The 23,533-nt window shown below is 38.8% G+C and overlaps 1 protein-coding gene across 1 annotated transcript; it reads right to left on the bottom strand.

Moving 5' to 3' along the window:
- Positions 1–516: 516 nt before the first annotated feature.
- Positions 517–22,439, bottom strand: EGLN1 (egl-9 family hypoxia inducible factor 1). Its single transcript, XM_035320381.1, has 7 exons — positions 22,435–22,439; positions 20,192–20,195; positions 15,027–15,035; positions 8,470–8,589; positions 6,664–6,800; positions 5,103–5,170; positions 517–3,275 (listed from the first exon to the last, which is right to left on the bottom strand). Exons 4-7 carry the CDS (start codon positions 8,584–8,586, stop codon positions 3,211–3,213), a joined length of 387 nt encoding a protein of 128 aa, XP_035176272.1. The 5' UTR covers positions 8,587–8,589; positions 15,027–15,035; positions 20,192–20,195; positions 22,435–22,439; the 3' UTR covers positions 517–3,210.
- Between the last annotated feature and the right edge of the window lie 1,094 nt (positions 22,440–23,533).

Genomic DNA, 23,533 nt, shown 5'->3' with positions numbered 1-23,533 from the left:
AGCTGGAGCAATGGCAGAAGCACAGCCACTGAGATGCTTCCTTGACTACCGGACAGCCCTTCGAGATTGAATTGAAAACCGTAGGTAAATGGTGTGGCATCTTGTATGGGCTGCCTTCTGCAGACTCTACTGCTCTCCGGCCACCTTCAGAGGGCTCATTATTCGCTAGGAGCCATGTAAAACTGAAGAGCACCCATTAAACCTTACTAAATCCTATCTGAAGGGGACTTTCAATTTGTACCTCTTGCATACATCAGAAAGTGGTGAAGACCAAGAACTGCCTCTGTGTAGGTCATTACTCCAACTGGTCAAAACCTGATGCTGTTTTCGATGGAAAAATGATCACCACACCCACGTAATTAGGACAGTTCAAAAAGAAACAGACCCTCCTCTAGAGTAAAATCAGCTCTGATTTAAAGCACAAAAATCCACCTGCCCCCTTTCTCAGGGACAGTTACAAATTAGTTACTACGGAGCAGTTTTTAAAAGTCACATAGATCACAAATAACCACATTGTTTTCAAGAACCTTTATACATCATCTTTTTTTAATTAGATTAGCTTTACAAGCAACTTGAGAGCTCTTTCATAATGAACACTGCTTTTCAAATTACACAACTTTATAGGCAACCTGTAAATGAATCCTGAATTTTTTTGCCTGCTATAGATAAAGGTCTCATATTTTACAGCTGGCTAACATCATGAATAAAAATAGCATTATGAAGCTTTATCTTTAACCAGGACTAGACACATACAGATCATAAGACAGTTTAAAAAATATTTTTAAAACAAGGACCTGCTTGGTGATGCTCAAGACTGAATATTCAACCGACATGAAATGAACAGTTTCTAAAGGACACTGAAGAAATGGCTGACCTGATTTGTTGACCCTATTGCAATGACTTACATGGAGTGAAAAGTTAAGCACTTTTTAAACCTGTCTGGCAAGCACAAACCTACAGTGCGATTAGAATTTGATACGTTGTGTAACTGCAAAAGTTTGAATTACAGAGGGACTGAAAAGAGTTTAAAGGCTTATGCTGTACATTTCTAAATCAAAACCAACCAAACCTCCATTAAAGTAGTATTAAAGAAGTTGAAGTAGAAGAGGTGGCTTTTTTGCTTGTCTCATTGATAGCCTAAATGCACGGCAGACAAGACAGTAACGAAGATTTGCACTCCTTGGCCAGGTTGGCAGAGGCACTTACAGTAAAGGAATCCTGTCTTTTTTCTTTTTTTTTTTTTTTTTTTTTTTTTTTTTTCTTTTTTTCTCTCTCTGGGAAGAAATGAGGAAAGAGGAAGAATAGTGTAAAGGGCAAGAACTTATGAAAGAAAAGGAAAAGCAAAATCAAAACAAAACTGGGATTTCTGTTGGTTCTCCTAAATGTATACCAATACTGAATTTTTCCCCTTTCTGTCAGTTTGTTATTAAACAATTAGCTTTTTCATGTTTTACATGAACAATAGTAATCTTTTTAATAAAAAATTACTGAGCTTTCCATAGAAAAGGTCTCTAATTGAATACAAACTATACAGATGCTAAAATTGTCACAAGTTGTAATATATACAGAAATATTTCTGTACACTCACATTGTTTTGGCTAAGTAAGGAAATAAGGGACAGATAGAAAACTGCAGTGGGTAAGTTGATGAACCCCCAAACTCCTGTAAATATGAATGCTGTCTTTTATAGGTTTGCTTTCGTTTTCTGAAGCTTTTAAAGCTCAGGAAAAAGAAGAAAAAAAACAGTGTCCAAAACATCTATTTCTTAAAATTAAGAGTATCGAAGTTTCTCACGTCATTTTTATTGTGTGATGTCCCCTTCTCCTTCAAAAAAATGAAAACAATGTAAAAGACAGTAAAGGTTTTCTTACTAAATATATATCTCAGTATTGATCAAAGGCCAGCGCCTTTTTGGGGAAATCCTTCAGCACAGTGAAAATCTAAAGGTGTATTGCACAAGGAGCCTACAGTGATGCACTTCAGCTTCAGTGTGCCGACCATTTCCTTGATACTATATAATAGATCAAGGTGTCAACTTAAAGACTGCACGGGACACCAACATTTGGAAAGGAAATTTTTTAAAAAGCGAATTTTAGATATTCTATTAACTTATATACAAAGGAAAAGGGGATGGCAAGTATTCTTTAGAAAAGGGAGAAAGCTCAAAGTTTTCTGTCAAGTACATAAGGAGGTTCTGGGTACCTCTAATAGCCTAGGAAAGCCCTTGTATGTTCTTGTAACTCGATGGTATTTACCAGGTCCCCAAAGCCAATGACAGCAACCGATAGTGTCAAGTTCACTTAGTGCCAGTCACTTAAAAACAAAACAAAACCAAAAAACCCCAACCCAACAACAACAAAACAAAACCAAAAAAAAACAGACTGAAACTTCCCCTCTGTGGATTCATCATACAAAACCACAAACTGAATGTTACTAATAGCAAGATACTGATTTGCTTCTGTTAATAAGGTTCAAGAGGACATAGTCAAAAAACAATACAGCAGCAATTTTTAAAAGTTAAGATTAGTGTGAGATATGATATAAAACAATCAGGTTTTTAGCTGGTAATTAAAGTGCTCCTTTTCTGACTTAAGGTGTAAAGAAAATTAAAGTGATTATCAGTTACTGGCAACCCTTATATTAAATTAGGTCTTTCATGGCAGAGGAGAACAGTATGAACAGTTTTACAAAAATAGATTCATGTTATTTTGGAGAATACTGTAATTTTTTTTTCTTTTTTTTTCCCCATTTTTTTTTTTTTTTTTTTTTTTTTTTTTTTTTTTTTTTTAAGACTCAATTTTGATAAACTGTACCTGGTCATACAAAAATTACCCAAAATTCAAACTTTTACCATATAAAAAAAGGGAGAGATGAATTGGATTCAGCTGAATGACAGGTCTGGCAAAATATAAGGATGAACAAATTCTATGTAGGGCACTTGTTTATGTCCAGATGCATATGCTGTTTCATACTGATTGCTTATCTTCTTCACATAAGCAGTCACAGGCCTGGAGTCACAATCACATAGTACAATGCTTCAGCAGTCAAAAAATCTTCTATTTGATGCAACATTGAAACACTGTTTGCTTCTTTATTAAAATGTTGGTTTGTTGTTGATTTTACTTTATCTTGTTATTCACATTCAAAAGTTAATAGATAGCATCAAGATTTATCAGGGAGAATAGCAAGGGGAGTTGCTAAATCAAAGGCTTATAAAACGTCTTTCCCAACCGAGTCAGAAGGTTTATTAAGTTCAACCCTCACACCTTTTTCACCTGCAGAAACATGAAAAGGAAACCAGTATTATTTTTCAGCATTTATCAAAGTACAGTCTACAGAATTGCTATACCACTTTCCAGATTAGTTCTACAAAAGTATCTTCAAGTATTATCTAGCACACACGACTTTTGCACGTATGCTCTGTATGCTCAATGAGCTGTGATTGCTCATCACCTCTGAAAATAGGCATTTATTTGGCTGCACAAATAGAAAACTGGATACTTCACATCTTATGTGCAGCTTGAAATTCACTATCTCAACCGTTACAAAGGTGAGCTTTAAGAACAGCCATGTGAGAATCTGAGGATTTGGTCCACTATTCTTGATCACCATTATCCAGAGTTTCTGGGTATTTATCCTTTTAAAGAAACTCTGAGGGTTTTTTAAATTGCAAAGTACCATTTGACTTGCTGGTAAGAAATAATTTATCCTTAATAAGTTCAGGTACACACAAAAAAGTTCAACTATCAAAACATTAACAGACAATATTCCATATCCAGAAAATTAATAGCTTTCAATTTTTTAACTTTATACTTTCCTATCAGTAGAAAATAAAAAGATTCTTGTACAATTCTTGCTACAGACACAGAGTAAAGAATGCAATTTTAATTGCCAATGAAACCGGAATCACAACAATATGATAACAGGAATCAGTTATAGAGCAAACCAGTACCAAATCTTAAATTTTTTCCTTCCTTCCTGAAGTGTCTGCAGTGAAGGGGACACTGGAGAGGGAGGAGAGCAGCAAATACAAGCTCACCTGAGCCATTTCTGTGCATTTCTCCAACAGTAGCAGCTGAAGCTATGTGGAGACGACCAAAACATCTCTGGCCATGCTCCAGCTGGCTCAAAAAGCTGCAGGGTCACACGCGCGTGACACGAAGCCTGACTTGCAAATGCCGACACACTTCCCGAGGGGCCAGGCAGGCGTCGCCCAGCATTCCCGATGGCCTGGAAAGTGCCACTGCCACCCCAAACACATGTACGCCTTGGGGCCAGGGACTCACTAACAAAGCGCTTCAGGCACCAAAAAGCCATGAACAGGAATCCAATTTGGAAGCGACTGGCCTAATGTGTTCAAAATCATCATTTTCAGAACATTTGATGAAACTGTCAAGAAACTGACTGTGTGTGTATGTGCACCTGCAGTACACCTGATTGTGGCTTATTTTTAAACTATCATAGCAAATGCAAAATCATGATGCATTTACAAGTATGACAGAAGTCCCAGACCATTTCTACTTATAATGCTAATTTGAACAGGAAAATTAGATCAACTTCCTCTTGAGGGAGAAGCCAGAAAAGGAAAACAGATGCTAGATATGTGGAATTGGAAATAGAGGAAGTCACTCCATTCTTTGATTCCAGACTTTAATTTTAGGCTTTTGTTTTTCCAGTACAGAAATTCTAGTCAAGTTAAGTTGCATTCACTTGTCAGATCACTGTATCCTACCAAAAGCATTTATGCAGCTCTCAGTTCTGCAGTGCCTCACAATCTCTGGTGTATTTGTTGTGTTCCACACCTACTACAAAGACATGAGTAAGGAGAAGCTGTATCCCCCATATGAGAAGCCTGACCAGCCTCAGGTCCCACAGGAAGTGTGTGCAGAACAAGGAGTTGACCTGGATTTCCCAAGTCACAGGCTAGCAGCTTAACTACTGGATCACCTTCCCTGCAAAGCCTATATGAGTTAAGCCTTGCTTTTTCCTCCAGCTTCTTGTGCATAAGGGAGATGAGGTTGGAGTGCTCAGCTACTATTCCAGGAAAAAAACACACACACACACACAAAAAAAAACACCAGGAGATACTAATGAGAGATTACCTGTTAGATATTTTACTTTAGCTCGTGCTCTTTCATCTGCATCAAAATACCACACTGTTATTGCGTACCTAGGGAAAGGGATGAAAAAAGAACTCCTGAACTATGAAGGAAAACAGACATACTACAGTGAAGCACTTGACATAGAACTCAAACTAAATGAATCAAGATTGCTGCAGTTCAACAGATACAACATACGAAACCTTTCATAAAGCAAGCATTTTTTTTCCTGCTAGTAGACATTGTCTGAGCAGTCATTGTAAGGGTGACACTGATGCTTTAAGTATACACTTTTTTTTTTTTTTTCCCAGTGAGTTGTTATTAAGGTTCTTGCCCAGGAACTGTAATACAGTCTCTGCCTTATGACCTCATCTTTGACTTTACACAACTTTTGCTTTACCTCAGCTTTTACTTTACTTTGTCAAGTCCATCACTGAGTCACACAAATCTTTTTTGGACATTTGCCATAAGGGAAAATTAACTACCCCCTTCTTACACAGCTCCTCTGGTTTTCCATGGCCCACAGAGGATTTAAATATGAAATGCCAGCTATTGAGAAAAGTCTTTAAGGAGCTTTAGCAAATGGCATTTCACCCTCTGCCTCTGCCCAGAGCGTGGAAGGGGGAAGGGAGAGTGGGGCAGCCTTGGGAAAGGCTCTGAGTGCTGACTCCAGTTTCAAATTACTTCTTGCAAAGGTACTTGTGTTATCTCACAGCCCCAGTTAATGTTCAGTGCTCTGACCATCAAAACGTGCTGCAACATGTGCAACAGGAAGTCTGGATTAACGACTCCAATGATTTACCTATTAACGCTATCTGGTAGCATTACTTAAAATGTCAGGCAGTGAATGCATTCACATTTAGCATCATCCTCTCCCCAAAACAGGGACAAAAGAGGTTTCAAGTTCCATCTGTGACTCAGACTGGAACGAACTCTTGTGATACTCCAAAGAAAAAGAAGAGTTTTGTGTTATCAATGGTTATTACCACCCCGCAGCCCACTCCCAGTTCCCAAACTAAGTCACCTGTAGCGTAAAGAAAAGGGAGAGTGAATGTAACTATTGGCTAACAACTCCCTCCCTCCCAATGAAAGCAAGCACAAAACTGAAGCACCTGGTCAATCTTAAAAAAACACAGAACTGTGCTAATGACAATGGGAAGAGACTGCAGTATAAAGCCATTACACCGCAACAATGCAGACAATCAATACCTCTTGGCTGTGGTTGGGGTCTGCTTGAGGCTGTGTGTGGTGCCATCCAGCTCTGTGAAGTACACTCAGAAATTTCTGAGGATGCACGTACCTCACCCTACCATCCTAGCTGAGACAATGTTCTCTCCAAAATAAGAGATCAGACATCGGTACAAACTCAGCAGCACAGCAGAAGTCTACCCAACCATCAGGAAAACTAAACAAAACCAAACCCTTTGCCATAGCGTAACTGGAATTTGGCATGGAAAGACCTAGGATTGGGTTTATAATTCACAGCTGAATTAATTTCTTGTTAGGAATCCCTCACCTTTTGATAGAAGCATCATGCAATGTATCTGAGCCCATGAGTCCCTACCTTGTAGCAAATGCTGGCTGTACTTCATGAGGGTTGCGGCGATCAGACCAGAAGAATAGCAGTCTATCAAATTTGGGTTCAATATCTGCAAATTGGGCTTTACCTTCTGGAAATATCCGGAGGATGCCTCCGCTTACCTACAAATTAAGTATTTAAAACCAGTGCATTAAATACAATGAAACAGTTTTTTCAAAATACTGATTATTACATTTAAAAATATTTCTGATGTATTGAGCTGAAATAAAAGCCCTTACCATATGCTACAGAAATAATGATTCTATGGCTTTCCTGTACGTTAAATGCATTTCATTTAACAAGTTTTACTTTTTTTCACCAAGAAATTTCAAAACACTTGCAAACATTAAACCTCCATTCATGTTTAAGTAAAAGGCATGGTTTTAGATTGGTTGGATTTTAGTTGTATCACCTACTTGCAAAAAATAAATTAGCAAAACTGAATGATATGACACAGGTGGCTAAAAATATGCCCATACAGTACAGAAACATTGTATTTCACATCTGAGTATCACCCATTCCCATTAACAGGATCAATTCATTTAACAGCAGCAGAAGCAATAGTTTGATGTTGTATTTCTATAATTAAGATGAGCAAAGACTAGGGAACTACAATTTTAAGCTAAAACCAGTATTACTCAAATTTAGACCCCTTACAGGCTTTGAAAAACCTACCTACACACACCTATGAAGTATCACGAGATCAGATTGTTCTTAAGTCATGTTAACTTCTTCCTACTGACAGTATTGATGTTGTTAAATGCAAAAGAGGTTTTGCAGGAACTCAAATACCTTTGTTCAAAAATAACCAGCTAGTAAATTTTTAGAGTTATTGGGAAAAATGCAATCTGTTTTAATTCTAGAGTTTGAAATGTATCCAACTGTTCTAGGAAAGAAACTGTAACACGTGCATGTTAAGCTGTTCTGTCCAGCCAGTACACTTGTGAAGTGTACAGGTGAAGTACACGTCAAGATGCTGTCGTAGCAAAGAAGGTAAATAATTTATTTCCTAATTGAAGGATCAAATTTGACATTTCAAAGAGCAGTCAGAAAAGATTAAAGTGCACCCATTTCTCACTCAGCTTTCTGATCTGCAAGTTTTATGTGATCATGTTTGTGGTCTCGTTGTCTCATCCAGCTCTTGTAAGAAATAGATTGCACCCATAAGAAAAAAAACTTGTTAGCTGCAACTCATCTATATTTGGTGCCCCTGATTCACACAGAAACTGAATGCTCAAGTGCTCTTCCACTTTTAATTTCCTAGGTATTATGACAGAAATATCACTTGTTTTTTTTCCCACTGTATACAATGAGAATGAACTTCTGTACAGCTGACTGCACAGCAGTCACAGAATAAACAAAGCTATCTTTGCATTACTCTCTCATGCTATCAACACACCCAGTTAACTATATCCCTTCTCCAAATCTACATAAACCACTGGATTGCAAGGATAATCCTTATTAAAAAGTTAGTCATCACATCTATGGAGAGTTTTAAACCGATGGCAGTAAATTAGACCACTCTGTTATAAATGCTCATCTATTCTACACCTTGCACCCACAATAACATTAAGACTTAGGCTGATTTGAATTATACCGATACCTTGAAAATAAATGCCTCATCTATAAAGCACCTCGCTAACTGCTCAATTGACAAGGCAAAAGACATCCACAAATAACATAATGTAAGAACGGAACTAAGCACAGACGTTAAGAAGGACACGAACAAAAACCTACAGTAAAGATGCATTAGCCAGCACATGTAAAATGTTATAGAAATAAGTTGCATACCTTGGCATCCCAGTCTTTATTAAGATAATATATACATGTAACACATCTTCCATCTCCGTTTGGGTTATCAACATGGCGCACATATCCTGTTCCATTGCCTGGATAACAAGCCACCATAGCCTAGAGTCAAGGAAGCAAAAGTGTTAATTACTTTTTCTGTGTTGGGGGAAAAGTCTATATTTTATCTGTATTGGCTCCTACATAATCCATACATAAGCAACACAAAATTTAGATTAAAAATATTTTACCGCTGTTTCTAATGCAGTTTTCTTTGTAGTTAAGAATAGCTTTTGAACACGAGCAGATGTCTACAACAAAGGCGTGAAACACATTGTGAGGAACACTGTTAAGGTATTGGAGGTGAGGTTCCTCCCATGTTGCTCAGACTTCCCTCCCTTGACTGAGATATAGGAGAGGGAAAACATCTTGTTTATAATTCAGTAGCACACACTTCTTCTTGTGATAGAGTAGTAGTCCTCCAGACTCAAATTCACAGTTATCCTTTTCATGTTTTTTTTTTTTTCTTTTTTTCTTGTTTTCAATATAAAGAGTTCATCCTCAAAAAGTAGTGTCAAACTTTATTGTAGGAGACTTGTTAGACAACACAATTAGCCCATCTTACTCAATCACTCCAAGTGCATTCTTTGGCTTGTCTTTGTCCTGTACATAGGAGGTCTTTGAACCTTTGTTGGAACAAGTCTACATGTACTACAAAAACATATTTTTAAGTCAAGTGAGAAATTAAAAATAGACACTGAGCAGTAATATCCAATAACATTGGAACATCAAACCATTTTCAGTACAGTAGTATATTTAACTTCCTATACTGCACTTATCCAAGGCAATTGAAAGATCCCTGGAAGGTGGTTTATTTTGTTAGGACTGGGACACACAGATGTGCATGTGCAACAAACTGGCCATCTTGCTCACTCATGGTCTGATTAGCTTGATTAGCTGCCACTTCATGAGCATGGCCAGTTGCCATCTCATCTCTCAGTTGCCATAGCACATCTGCACATCTTTATAAATTTCCTGGAAAAAGTAATCATTTCAGGCTTTTGAAAGAGATCAGAACAAAGTTTTCCAAGCCAAGTTAATGTATTATTATTCATGTTATTTCAGTGCCACAATACCCAAATGTCTACAGAGACAATGCAACTTCTGCAAAAAGTCGTAACATAAATTTCAGAGAAACGCAAAAAAAAAAAAAAAAAGTGGGTTTCTATCAACAATTCAATAAACTACAAACCTCAACGAATGTTTGCTGCCAAAAAAACAATTTAGCACAATCATTACAGTACAAATTTAGCCTGGTTTCCTTAGAATTTGAAGTCAGACCCCCAGATGTTCAAAATTCAGCCACATTACTCTTGTGTAAAATATCAAAAATAAGTTTCCTGTTAGAATGTTAACTGTGAAAATGTAACACTCCAGATTAAAATAATTTCATATAAACTGCTTCTGTGCGTTTTTTGCTTCTTTATACTGATTTACTTTTTTTCCTTTTTTAAAAATTGTAATAAAGTGAAGCTTTCCACAGTTTCCAATACTTGCAAGAAACTTCTTTGAGCAGGCTGAGAAATAGTTTAAAGTACTTGTGTTTCAATCAGGAAAATATCTCTATATGATAAGCAAGTAGAATGTATTTTGCTATAGCAGTAAACCTTTATAAACTTTATTTCCAAATACACTCTAGCAAGGGAAGAAGCAGTTTTTTACTAAATCCTTCTAGGATCTCTGAGAACATGTTTTTTTCTAAGGAATAGCGTAGTGGCTATAAATAACAGTAAAAAAAATAGGCCAAACTATTCACGTGAAATGGAACTAACTACCCTGATTGGGCCTTGCACAAAAATTACTCAAAAGTATAAAATTGAAATATACTTGTAATTTCAAGATTAGGCATTTCAGCTTCCAAGTCCTTTTACTGTAATCATAGCACAGCCATCATTACAGGTCTCCCATTATGTAAACATATTACATATATCAAATAATGTGACCTAATATTTGGCAAAGCTATTACTTATCAGTTTTGCAGGAAGATAAACCCACAAAAATCAAAACACTGAGTTAAAGATACCAAATAATGTAGTAAGGGTTCTGTAATTTCCTTTCTTAGGGAGAAAAAAGGAAGAAAACAAAAGTGAAGCTGGCCTGGAAGAGGAAGATATTTGGTTTCCACTGTAAGCCAAACCTCTTGAAGAAAGGCCCATGTACCACAGAGTCTGTGCCGGGCTCCCATGGCACGTATGCAGTGCTGAACACAGATCCTGAGTTTTGCTGGATCTAAGCCTGTACCAGCATTCCTCATAATGTGAAAACTTAAATTTAAAAGTTCTGCTGTGAAGTACCATGAAAGTTACAAACTGACATTCACTACTCCTCAGCACCCATGTGAAACAGCTGCTACAACTCCTTCATAATGAGGAAAAGATTGAGGCCAAGCAGCCACAGCAACTTCAACTTTCACTGAAATCACGAGTTAGATATGAAAACATCTCCAGGCATGTAAGCGACCTCAATATCTGTCCGTGCGTTAAAAGACCCTACAGTTACAAGTTTAGGAAGCACTTTTCCCAGGTCACCCTAGCTGACACCGTATTTTTTCCAAAGGGCACAATTGTCTGCCTTCTGTTTCTCAATAAAGTTAATTTTGCAGTTAGTTGAGCATAAATTTGCATCCTGTTTTATCATCTTCTTTCCAAGGAAGGCACTGTTTTCTTCACTTAAGGGAAGTCCCCACCTGCATACCCCCAAGCTGAGCTCTGCCCAGTAAAGCAAAAGAGACTTTTAACCTCAAACCTGCTGAAGGCAGAGGACTAACAGCTCTTTTCGGAAAGTCTGGGGCAGTGTCAGCTGCTGTCAGCTTAACATCAAGATCAGCCACAAAGACAGGTGTTAGAAACGTTTCTTACCATTTGAGTCTACAATACAGTCACTGGAAGGAAAAAAAAAAAAAAAAAAAAAAGATCACTTGTTTTTGACTTTGGAGCCTGAAACTTCGGCTATCGTTAACAGCAAGAGAGGAGAAGCAGTGTTGCTGAGATAAGTTAACTATATGCGTTTGTTATAACATTAACAATGACTCAGCCTTTAGCCAGAAATTGGAAAGCAAACAACTTTGCACATCAGCCAGTGCAGCACAGTATACATGGCGTTCTCCAGCTAGTGCAGCAACTGCCTTTCCCCAGTTGAACTGTGATAAGAGAAGCTACAAACTTAACAATTTGCAGGACACGAGAAATACACTGCTTTGAGAAACAATGCAAATTGAGCTTGTGTCAAACTGTCACGGACTAAAAGATTAGTCACGTTTCTGTTCTGTGGGAAAGGACAAAAAAGTTACCCGTGTAAATAATGATATATTTTTTCAAAACCACTTTACAGTACACATAAGCGTGCAAATATGTATGGCAGGCAGGGAGAAAATTTCGGTTTTGTGGCTTTTTTTTTTTTTTTTTAAAAAAAACTTTGTTAATGGCAGCCAAAAGAAACAGGCATCTGAGACCAGAATGTCCAAAATTCTTTAACATTTTAGACTATGAACAATACAGTTTTTAGCTCTCTGAAACAAAGCTACCTGTCTCATCTGTTCTGCCATAAAAGTAACAAGCATATTCATCTCAAGACATTACTTCATTTTTTTGTTCTTCTCAGGCATTACAGCTTTTAATCGTTCAGCAATCTTAACTTCTGCACAGAATGTATTTAAGTCACACACTGGATTTGTTCACCCTCTGCAAAACAATTCCAGTGTTAACCTTCTTTAATCCAGCAGCAGCATTCCCTCTGCCCAAGCACTCATGCCTAGCACACGAGCGCTGTCCTAAGATACCCTCTGGAATTCATGAGTAATTGAAGAAGTATGAAAGCGCCCTAGCTGCTCTGCAATCAGCACAACTTGGGTCTGTCAAACGAAATTAATCACACACTTAAGCAGCTGCTGATCGCTCATTCACACACGTTCTGTTTCCAACTGTTCAGCTCTGGAAAATTAACTTTAGGTTTTTACCCCAAACAAGCAACACTAAGTTGTTACCAGAAGAATTAATTGAAACCACATTTTTTTTTTTTAAATTATTTTTTTGCAAAGCATCTTCATCCTTAGTGTGTCAACTCTTATTGTAATTAGGGATTAAATGAAGGTAACGGAAGGAGTAACCCATACTTCATACGGTTTTCGTTCACTACATAAAGAGACATCAGCTAAGACACCCAACCCTGGCAGGCACAGCACATCAATTCAGCAGAGTTGTGATGAAAAAAAATGAAAGAAATGTGAAATTGAGTTCAAGGGGAAGTGGTCTCAACCACCTTCACAAAGAAGAATGAAAGCCTAACCCATATACAAAGAAGGAAGAGCTGCAGGTAAACAGGCTGAAGCTTTTTCTCTTTCCTCTCCCACTCCACTCACAGCTGGATACTGACAGGTTTAGATACTTGCTATTCCTTCCTTCTTTTAAGGAACAGTATCAAATTCTTAGGAAAGGGAGGAAAATACCAGTTACATGACAACATAAAATTCTTCCAGGAAAACAAACAAAAACAACAACAAAAAATAACCCACAATAAAATGGAGAGAGGATGTGTGTTATGTCACATTAATTTATTAATATAAAATAACTTTATTGTTTAGCTCAGATGAAAGAAAGCTGCATCAGTCAAGGAGATGTCACTTTTGCTGTTTGCTGGAGGAACTGCAAATCCCAGTGAGCAAAACAAGATGTCTAAATGCAAGACCGATGACTTCCTAGCAAAATTTATCAGATGCTCTCACAAAGACTTCACTGGAAATCCTTGGCATGGGTAATTTGACAGATTATTCGAAGAAAAAAAAATACACCACTGGAATGAAGAACTGAAGTAAAGAATAAAACACCTGACTTGTCCCTTTGTGGTCGATCTAATGCATCTCTAGTTCAAGTATGTGTTCATCCCAGACAAGCAGCAGTCCCAAAGAACGACATTTCAGTTTGAGCACTCCGTCAGTCTGAGATTTTTCACAAGGTGTACAAAATAACAACTGACTGAAAGAAAAAAGACAGCATTGGTACTACCTAGTGTGAGCACAGTCAAAATTACCGTTTTAGCATACTAATGTGGTACAAATTGGCTTGAATTCATGTCTTCTACTGCAGGTTCTTCACAATCAGAGATGGAAGCTTTCAACAAAGACAATATCAACTGGAGAGAAACTCCTACCAGTTCTACCCAAAACAGAGGAAGTCAAAAGTGGTAAAATAAACGTTTTGGGTCACAGCTAATCCAAGTATTTCAATACTGACTTTCATCCAAGTAAGACTTTATGCTGACATACTCCATGTATAGCAAGTACTCCTGGCAACCAAGGCCAGAGCACCAGGTGTTTACAGCAGTCAGAACTGTGAAACTAGAAAAGCCGGAGAGAAATATCAACATTGGCAAAGACTCCCTCAGTAAAGATCTACATCTTTCAATCAATGTCAACCAAAGAACCTAAAAGAATAAAGCAATCTTACTTGTTATGGGCTTAAAAATTAAATAATGGTGGTTCACATATCCACAGGTGAGAATGGGAATCTCTAAATTTGAGTTAGAATCTAACAAAAAAAAGAGACTCACCCACTGCAGCAGCTTTGAAGCCCTCACTGCCTAAACCACCAGCTATCTGGATACTGTTCTGGCAAGTGCAGAGCAAGCTGCTCTTCTAGGAAAAACCAACTGAGGGTAAGGATGAGAAGCAGGGGTCACCCCAGGCCACCGGGACGGCTCTCGGGTGGCTACAGAAGGCGGCGGCAGCAGCAGCAGTTTTATCAGGAAAGCACGCTTGGCAAAGCAGCCAGCCCTTCAGCTGGCACACCGTAAGCAAACTGAACGGAGAACAAAGTTGAAAAACAAACTCAGATAGGTGGGGAGAAAAGGAAAACAAGAGCTGAAATAGCTTCTTGCTCTATAAATAGAGTCAAGCACACAGCTATGTGGGAGGTTTATATTTTCCGTGAACTTCCAGGCAGTCCAGAAAGTAATGGCAAGCTGACCTGTCTCACCCTTCCCCAGGCCTCTTTCAGTGCAACGCCCACTGCAAGCTTTCTAGCTGCTCTGACAGAAGCATACTTGTAAGTAACTTTGGCACAACAGCTAAGTGATTTTACCACTTCACTTATTTCTTGCTTTCTAGTCATATTACAAAGACACACGAGGAATCATATGATTTCTCAGCTCAGAGAAAGCTTTGCCCAGTTGCAGTATGTCTCTTCAGCAGCAGACTCCTCAGTTTCTCCTCAAGTTAACTCACTGCTTTACTCATTAAAACTGCCTTCAGTTTTAAGTGACAATTACAGACTTAAAACACCCACTTCACCCATCCTAATAAACTGACAGAAATCAGCAAGTAGAAATGTTCATGCTGGTTAACTGGCCGTGTTCAACCCCCCCACATCTACTCTGAATTTACACCAAACGCCTTCAATGTAACCAAGATGCTGCTCAGCAAACAAGCTCAGGCATCCTTTGGGGTAGCTTCATGAAGATTGGTGGTACCTCCTCTTCCCCATTCAATTCAAATTGCACAGAAAGACCACACAAAGCTGATTTCCATTTCCATGATATCTTCCCTTTCATTCATGCCTGTATATAGGTTCTAGGAAACTTTCATAGGCTCTTAAACTGATGAATAAATTTCCATACAAATTTGTATAACTCAGCATTTCTTCCAAACGGCACAGGAAAAACTGACGCTGCTCCGGAATCAACTGTTAAGGCAGGATGAGCTCCCACTTTAATAAATAAATCTAAAATAAATTAAAAAAAAAAAAAACATACCTAGGAAAGAGAAGCTCCCTTAAAACAATCAAACAGGAGCCATTAACCTTGCGGAGATCTTGAAGGTGCTTGGGAGCTTGGACAGAGAGCACTTGGACGGAGCCCTGAGGAAACCAGGGCAATCAGAGAAACATATCTCCAAAGGCAAACCGATAAGCAACTGAAACCCACGTTATAGACAGAAATAACAGGAAGACCTAAAATACGCTTCCTACCTCCCAGACAAGAATTGTAATGTTTTACAGCCGCCAACTAGTCTACTACTTAACTGAGATAACAGCATTTAAACATTAACAAGGTTCTCTCTGCTCTCACACACCTGAGCTTGTAAAGTTACTAGTCTCAGATCTCCAAATGCAAAGAGAAGAGATCACCAAACCAGCTTACAAGCTTCAGTGGAAAAAATATAGATGTTATCTTCCTTAATAGTTAACACACTGGCATTTTCCAGGCTGCTAGCCAAATTAGGTAAGACTTGCATTTTCTCAAAATAATGCCAGTTTAACCAAAAGGCATTGCTTTAAAACCAAGTCAGTGAAATGAGTGTAAATACCCTTGCAGTCCTTCAATCTGATTAAGATCTGGCTTCCATTAGCTTAATCTAACTCCTTATAAGAAAAATAAAACTGGGTTCAAATTTATTTAAGAAAGTCTACTAATAATTGTGCATTGACTTAAACAGGATTTAAAAAAAAATGTTTACCTCATGCAACTCTGAACATAAACAATGTCTTCAAGCTTAGAATGCCCATATCCCTTCAAAAAAATTACACCTGAGTTGTTATTTACTGATGTGCTTCAAAGCACTAGTAGTTTCCTTGATGTTCAACATACACATTCTGAGTTTTAATACTAGTCTACTATAAACTTAAAATACAACAACCTAGAACAGACAAAGAAAAACTAATTGAAGCTTCCAAAGAAGGCAGACAAAAATTGCTCTCACCAAGGGCAGAACGTTCTCTTTAAAATCCTAGGCTCAAACACAAAATTCTACTTTGCAGCTGAGAAAGGTGTTTAAAACATACTCTGAATGGTAGTAGCCTAAATTTCTCTACAATCTGGTTAAATAAGTTGACCAACAGACTTCAGATTCAAACTGCTGGTGAAAAATGTAAAATGTGTTTCTTCAGTTGGCTGGCCTCCATGGATAACTCTCCATTCTCTCCAAGAGAAGCAGACTAGTGAGTCAGTGTTTTGGCGCTATGTAAAAATTTGACAGAGAAGTAAGTCAATCAACACAAATGTTAAGAGTCTGCTTTTAATTTAACATCATAATTGCTTTGAAAAGAATAATACCATCAAACAAACAAAAAAAAAACTTTTGAAACCACTTTTTTCCAAGAAAAGGCAGAACGTTCTGCTCTTGCATGACTCCAGTCAACTTAATTCATCACTAACCATTCAGAAAAAGTGCAGAAAAGCAGCATCTTTATGAACTAAAAATAACACAACACTAAAACCAATTATGATAGCGCACTAAAATAATAAGAGGTTGTCTCATTCAACTGCATCACTTAAAATATAGTCTTACAGTGTTTTGTGCAGACCACATTTTCAGATCTAACCACATGACACCAGCAGACACAGTGATGACTTCATGTCTTACTTGAAACTATTAATTTGTTTCCTCTTTAAGGAGCAAAATAACCATGAAACAGAAACTCAACTTGTATGAAAGATTTATTTATATATGTTGATGAAAAATGATTTTAAAAATATTTTTCAGTGATACTTGCAAGGATCCATATGGTATTCAGCAACACCCACAGCACCCCAACTTGACACAGTACACTAAAGCATTCACTTCTACCCTTAAGAGTTCAGACTTATTATTATAAATTAACAAAAGAAAACAAAATGAAACAAAATAGCTATGCAGTGAAATGCTAATAGACAAAGTGCTGCTTTAATTTGTATTAACCTTTAATAGAAGCCTTACTGAGGTTTACAGCCAAATAACAACAAACAGCCCGTAATGTGTTCTCAAACCACATACAACTGAAACCCAAGAAATGCTGACTCTGTCCATACATGGTTTTTATGGGCTTTCACACACAAACTGTCTTTATCCAAGCTCTTCTTTACAGTCCCAGCATCACAGTGTAACAGGGCCTCTCTCACAACTGGTATAAACAATACTTGGGGTTTTTTGGTTTTAACCAGATGACCCAGTGTATGCAGCTCAAACATAAGCAGGCATCATACAGATCCATTTGTGCTCAACTCCCACTAGTGCCGGTGGAGAGTCTTGAGAAATAGCCATGGCCAAACAGAATTAAAGGCTGATCACAAATGCCACAAGCAAGACTTCTGATGTTGACACACAAGTCATTATTTCATCTTCAAGAAGCGCTCTGCGGTAGTAAATCCAGGCCTGACTACCTGAGAGATGATTTCCACATGAGAAATCAAAACAAAAGGCAGAAACACACCAGCCACAGACACCAAGACACGCAACTTGTTTTTCAATGCCAGTTTCAGACATGGAGCCAAATGCCACAAGCCACACCTGAGCAGGCAGCGCCAGGCCCACCAGGCCTCGTATTCATTCACGGCGTTTGCTTGCTGCCCTACCACCAAGTCCACACAAGCGTGTGTTGTGATGGGGAAGTTAGGCAGGCACAATGCAACTCCCGGACAAGACTGTCTCAGGAATGTGATTTATTTGCTTTACGAGTACGTGTCCATGTGCACATGAGAAAGATCTGAATGTACCAAGCACTGACTCCAGGCAGCCAGAAAAACTTGAGAGAATTGCCTGCCCTGGCCTGGTTGATACAAAAGCCCCACCATTTCCTTAAACTCCAATTCAGCTGACTCTACAGTAAATTTAAGTTCACAGCAACAATAACATCTCTAGTTTAGGAACTGGTGCTGCTTTAACAGGATTTCCCAGTCCCCCTGAAAGTCATCTCCCCAGCCGCACCAACCACTTCTGCCCCAAGAGAGCAAACAAGCAGCGATGTGGAAAAACACATCACCCTCGTGTCTTGGGAGAAATAAAATATGTTGTATTGCCCACTAGCCATTGATTAAAAGGAACCCATCTAGCTTGTTCTTTGTCCTTTTATAGATAGCATTATGAGACTGCTAGGAAAAAAAAAAAAAAAAAAGGTTAAAAAAATGACTACTTTCCTCCTTCTCGCTGTAATGGTAATAAGATTTTATATCATCATCAAAATGAAATATTTGCCCTTCCTAAAAGGCAAGCAGACTCCTCCACAGGAGTCGGTGTGTAAACAACAACTAAAAAAACCCCTGCTGATTCTGTCAAGATTCTCGTCCATCTCCATTGCTCTGACTGGATCTCTACAAGCACCGTGGGCAGAAGCAGGGTACTAACCTCAAACTCAAACTGCATTTTCCACTCTAATACTCAGAAGGTAGCCGAACTGAAACTCTGCATGAATGACAATGTAATAAGTAAAGCTATGGTGTACAAAATCCAAACAGGAACAACAAAAAGCCTCCATAAAACAAGTTATCACTGAGATTTTTTTTCCCCATTTTCAAGGTATTCAGAAGAACCCAGAACCAGAAACTCTCTCCCTTTCTGCCCCATATTGCCATACAAAATGTTAGAAAAGCTAATACCTGGCTGAGTTAGCATGTAGCCACTGCTTACTTTACACTTCTTAAAAGCACTGCATTTACTAAAAAAAGGGAAATACACTGTTCCAAGTTGCACCCAGAAATGATGGATTTCAAGACAGAACATACACCTCTGTCCTTTCAGGATGTGTGCTTCTCCAGAAAGGTTTTTGTGTATGTCACAAAAAATCAAACGAGTAATACTTTTTTGGTAAACCAAGTGCAAGTTACGGTTTTACAATACCCTGTACTTGCTGGGAAAGATTGCAGGGACCAGCAATAATAGCCTAGGTCAGAGGTATCATGTTAGCCCACCAGAACTGATCTGTAAGATGCATTTATGCAACCTACATGCAAGATCTGCAAAGCACAAGTTGTATTTTTCAAAGCCTGTTCCCAACTTTAAGTTGTAACCAAGAAAAGAAATTAAAGCTGTATTTAAGAATATAAATCTGGAAACATCCTGAAATAACTCACAAAATCCCCGTCATCTTAAGCAGCAGCAGTGGAAATTACTGCTATAAAGATGTACAGTGAGGCAAAAAGATGAAGAAAGAGCTACCAGAAGTAACAGCAGCACTGCCACAAGCATTACCAGAAGGGTAAAAATAATGCTGAGTACCACAAGAGCTAAGGAACAAGTGAAACAACAATCAGTTCTGCAGAATGCTAGATTCCAGGTTTCTATACAAGAAACACATTTCCTGTCCAAGTCAGCAGGCAACCAACAGAGATTTCTGGGTTGGCAGAAGTGAACCTTTCAGCCACAGACCGTATTTTACAAGGAAATTTCTCCATCATTACTGAAAACAAGCAACAGCTCTTTTAAAATGTGCACCTATTATTTTATACCACTGGTGATTAATAGTTTCTGAGTAGGAGAAAACATTTCAGGAAATTTCCTGTGGACAGCCAGGTGATTTACTAACTTTGGTAACATGCAGTGATGGCCCCATATTTTTATAACAATGGTAAGGTAATATGGCTCTAATACTTCAGTAATACTTCACTTTGCATCCTCTTTATGTCTTCGTTTGATCCAGGGTATACAACCAAAGAAAAGCAAAAGCAATTTTGAAACTAGAGCATGACTGAAAGGAAAGACAGGGAGGAGAAGGAAGAGCAGGGCAAGAACTCGTGGAACGCAGTGGCGCTTGCCAAACATGCGCTGCGATAACGAAGGGGAGCAACTTCCAAAGCACGGGGTTTAATTGTGACTGCCCTGCTACTAACCCCATAAAATCGAGTTGCAAGCACTAACAACTGAGATACCCCAGAAAGCCTCAGCTGTAATTGCTTCTCCGTGTCCTCCAGCCCCTTAATCAACTGCACTACAACGCATCTTGGATACTGGAGGTTACTATTAACACACAGAAATGCAATGGAAAAAAAAAGAAAAAAAAGCCACCACATGCACAGCACACTACTGTCATGCTCATATCCACCCACTGTATGCAGAAGGCTGTTCATGTAATCTGTCTCCCAGACAAAATGTTTGCACAGAGTGGCTTTGCAGAAAGCTAACTAGAAACAAAAAAATCAATTCAAGTGGCAGGTGCTGTAACAGCAGATAACTGCAGTGTTCCTAACAAAACTCTTCCACCATTAGTTTTAGCTGAAACTGACTTACTTAGTGTTCTAAATAATTAATTAGCTTTTGCCGGAGGCTGGGTACACACAGAACTGCTGTATGTAAAGACTGAACTAACACTGAATTACAAATTCTTCAGGAAAGCCATTGCTTCTGTATGGTAAAATAAGCAAAATGGGATTCAGGCCTATAGGCAGTAATATATAGCAATGCTAACTGGTTACTAAAAAACATTTTAAAACTAAATTCTCAAATAGGACAGCAGAGCTTGGGATGCCATGTGAAAATGACACAGCCCAGGATGCTGACCAGGAGCCAGCAGCAGCCATGGCAGCGGGGAAGGACAGCATTGTATTTTGTTCCCAGAATCAGCAAGCAATGCTACGCAGTTACCAGAAAGACTGCTAAAAGTTGCTCTAGAAAACAAGAATTTTCTTCCTCTGTAAAGACAACCTCAATTTAGGGTTCCAAAGCCAAGATAACCCTTTCCTGGAAATCAAGGAGACTGGAGGGTGGGGAAGGAAGTATAAGATTTTTTCAAGGGGGAAAATCTCACAGGGACTGCATCTTCCTATCACCGGCCAATTCTGTTCCCTGCTGAGTCCCTGAAGAATTCCATCACTTCCTCTGGAAAGCTGTACCGAAACGGAGAAAAAATGTCTTTCGGATTTTTCACTCCCTCAAAGGCTATTTTTTCTCTGGCGTTTTTACCATGCAGCTATTACTAATTGAACTGTAGGAGCTGAAGTCTTAATGCTGAGGAAGGGCCGTGTGTTACTAGCATTGTCTTTCTGTGGGTGTATCTTCAAAGTAGCAGGATGTGTGTTTAGAAAAAGACACAGTAAAAAGTAAAACTCAGAAACAGCACATCTGCAACATTCCTGTGGAGATGGGGTAAGATGAAACTGGAAATAAAGCTGGTTGATTGTATCTTCATCTACAGTTATTGACCTGCAGAAGTGCATTTATTTCCCAAGTTTGCAAGGCTCCTTATAAAATTATAGGTCTATATGGGTAAAAAAAACCAACCAACCAAACAACAACAAGAAATCCACCTTAACTCATTAATACCAGCATAACTTACAATACAGTTTTGGCCTAACCTTTGGCTCATGAGAAATTACCACTCCTGTTTTCTATTTTCTCTGAGGAAAATGACAAAGTCAGGACTCCAGTCTAGGAACTCCTGTGTTGTTCTTGAGTCTGTGCCAAGTATTAGGAGGCCTCAGGGAGTCACTACTTGTCATTTTCCCCAAGCTATAATGGAGACTTACTCAAGGCATTAGCTTTAATGCAAAAATTATAAAATTTCAGATATAAAGCACTTTAAGTATGGCCCCTATTCCCAAGACATTCCAAAATACTGGAACAGGTAAATGAAAATAGCAATAACACAGTAAATTGCAGTAGCAATTTCATCAGAGCAAACTAACCTCTGTCGAGTGAAAAAAATGACAGCTGACATCAGGATCCCTAAGGGGTCTGTACTTCTCACATGACCTGGGAAGAGGGGGGCGAGTGGCAGGCTGACAGTGTTCACACGCAATAGAGAAGTACATCGCAGAATCCTTTCTAACACCAACTGCAGAAAGGTGCACAGAATAGACTGATGCCAAGCACCAGGATGACAAAATGGCAGGTAAATTCAGTAAAGAGAAAGTGCAAAGGAATGCCTCCAGGAGGGAAAAAAAAAAAGGCCTTATACACAGTGCTATCTTGTAAACTGGACACTTTAGAAAAGACTGTAGTAAATATGGGCAAAATATAACCTCAGCACAGCAGCAGAGGCAACTAGTGTCACAAAACAGAATACATTATTATGCTACTATGCAAATTCATGATTTATTTGTACATTAACGATGCAATCCTGGTTGCCTTCCCTTAAAGGGGGATTAGCAGAACCGGAAAAGCTGCATAAAAGGGCAATACTACATAAAAGCTACTACATAAAAGGGCAATGAGACTGCACGAGGTAGTACCCAACTGAAAAAAAAAAAAAAAAAAAAAAAAAAAAAAACTAAAAAGACTATGATTCTTCAGTTTAGGAGGGAAAAAGTGTCAGCTGAAAAATGTATGAAAGCAAGTGTCAGACTTCTTAAAACCATGAAAGATAAAACTACTGGGAAATGAGTTCTCACAATAAAGGATCTCTAGGACATTGAAATCATCAGGCTGTAGGCTTTAAACAAAAGGAAGTTCCTTCCCCATCTAATCAAACGGTGGGACTCATTGTTACAGGATGTCGCAGAGGCCAAAAGTACAAATGGCTCTTAAAACAAGATTACATAAATTTATAGCAAGTATGTCCATCCATCTGTGCGCACTAAGAGCAGTGGTCCAGATGCAACCTCTGGCTCAGAAAGTTCCTGAATTGCTGGAAACTGGATATATGTTGGAGCATCGTTTTGTCAGTATATTGAAGTGTTATGTACACACTGAGTAATTACAACAAATGCATAATGGTACGACGAGTTCACATACTTATGTGAAAAGGATAAGGAAGAACACGAGAAGTTAAGTCACTAGAACTTGAAACAAGATCACTCAGCCTGCAAGATGGGCTAAGATCTGAGCAGAAGGGATTGCCAGCATTTGAACACTAACAACGGCTGTTTTTAACCACTTCATAGGAAATTTTGTAGCTTCAGCCTACAGCTCAGGGATGGCCTAGCATCTACTGTACATAAACAGTTCCTTCAGATGAGCACAACTCCATCTGGCTTCAATTTACAGATAGAGATAGGGCATGGATGGTCGAGTGGCACCTCACGAGAGGCACGCAGCTCTTATCTCCCCAGTGCAGTCCTTGTGGAGGACAGCTGGCAGGGTGTCTGCAACTGCTGAACACCCAGCAGAGCCCAGGAACTGAGCACAGTCTCATCCTCTGCACCTGGGCCGGGCAGCCCCGCTCTCAGCACCTGCTCCTTCCTCACCCATTCACCAGCCAGGGGCTCCATCCTGGCTGCCCAGGGCCTTGAGGGGATCATGGGCAGCAGCAGCATGTGTGGGGAATACAGGAGGACAAAAAATGGCTAGAAGTTACGAGGGGGAAGGGTGGAGGACCAGAGCTTACAGCAG

This window comes from Oxyura jamaicensis, chromosome 3, assembly GCF_011077185.1.
Source record: "Oxyura jamaicensis isolate SHBP4307 breed ruddy duck chromosome 3, BPBGC_Ojam_1.0, whole genome shotgun sequence".
Lineage (NCBI taxonomy): Eukaryota > Metazoa > Chordata > Aves > Anseriformes > Anatidae > Oxyura > Oxyura jamaicensis.
The sequence above is the reverse complement of the archived record's forward strand: the minus strand, read 5'-3'. Positions and strand labels throughout refer to the sequence as shown.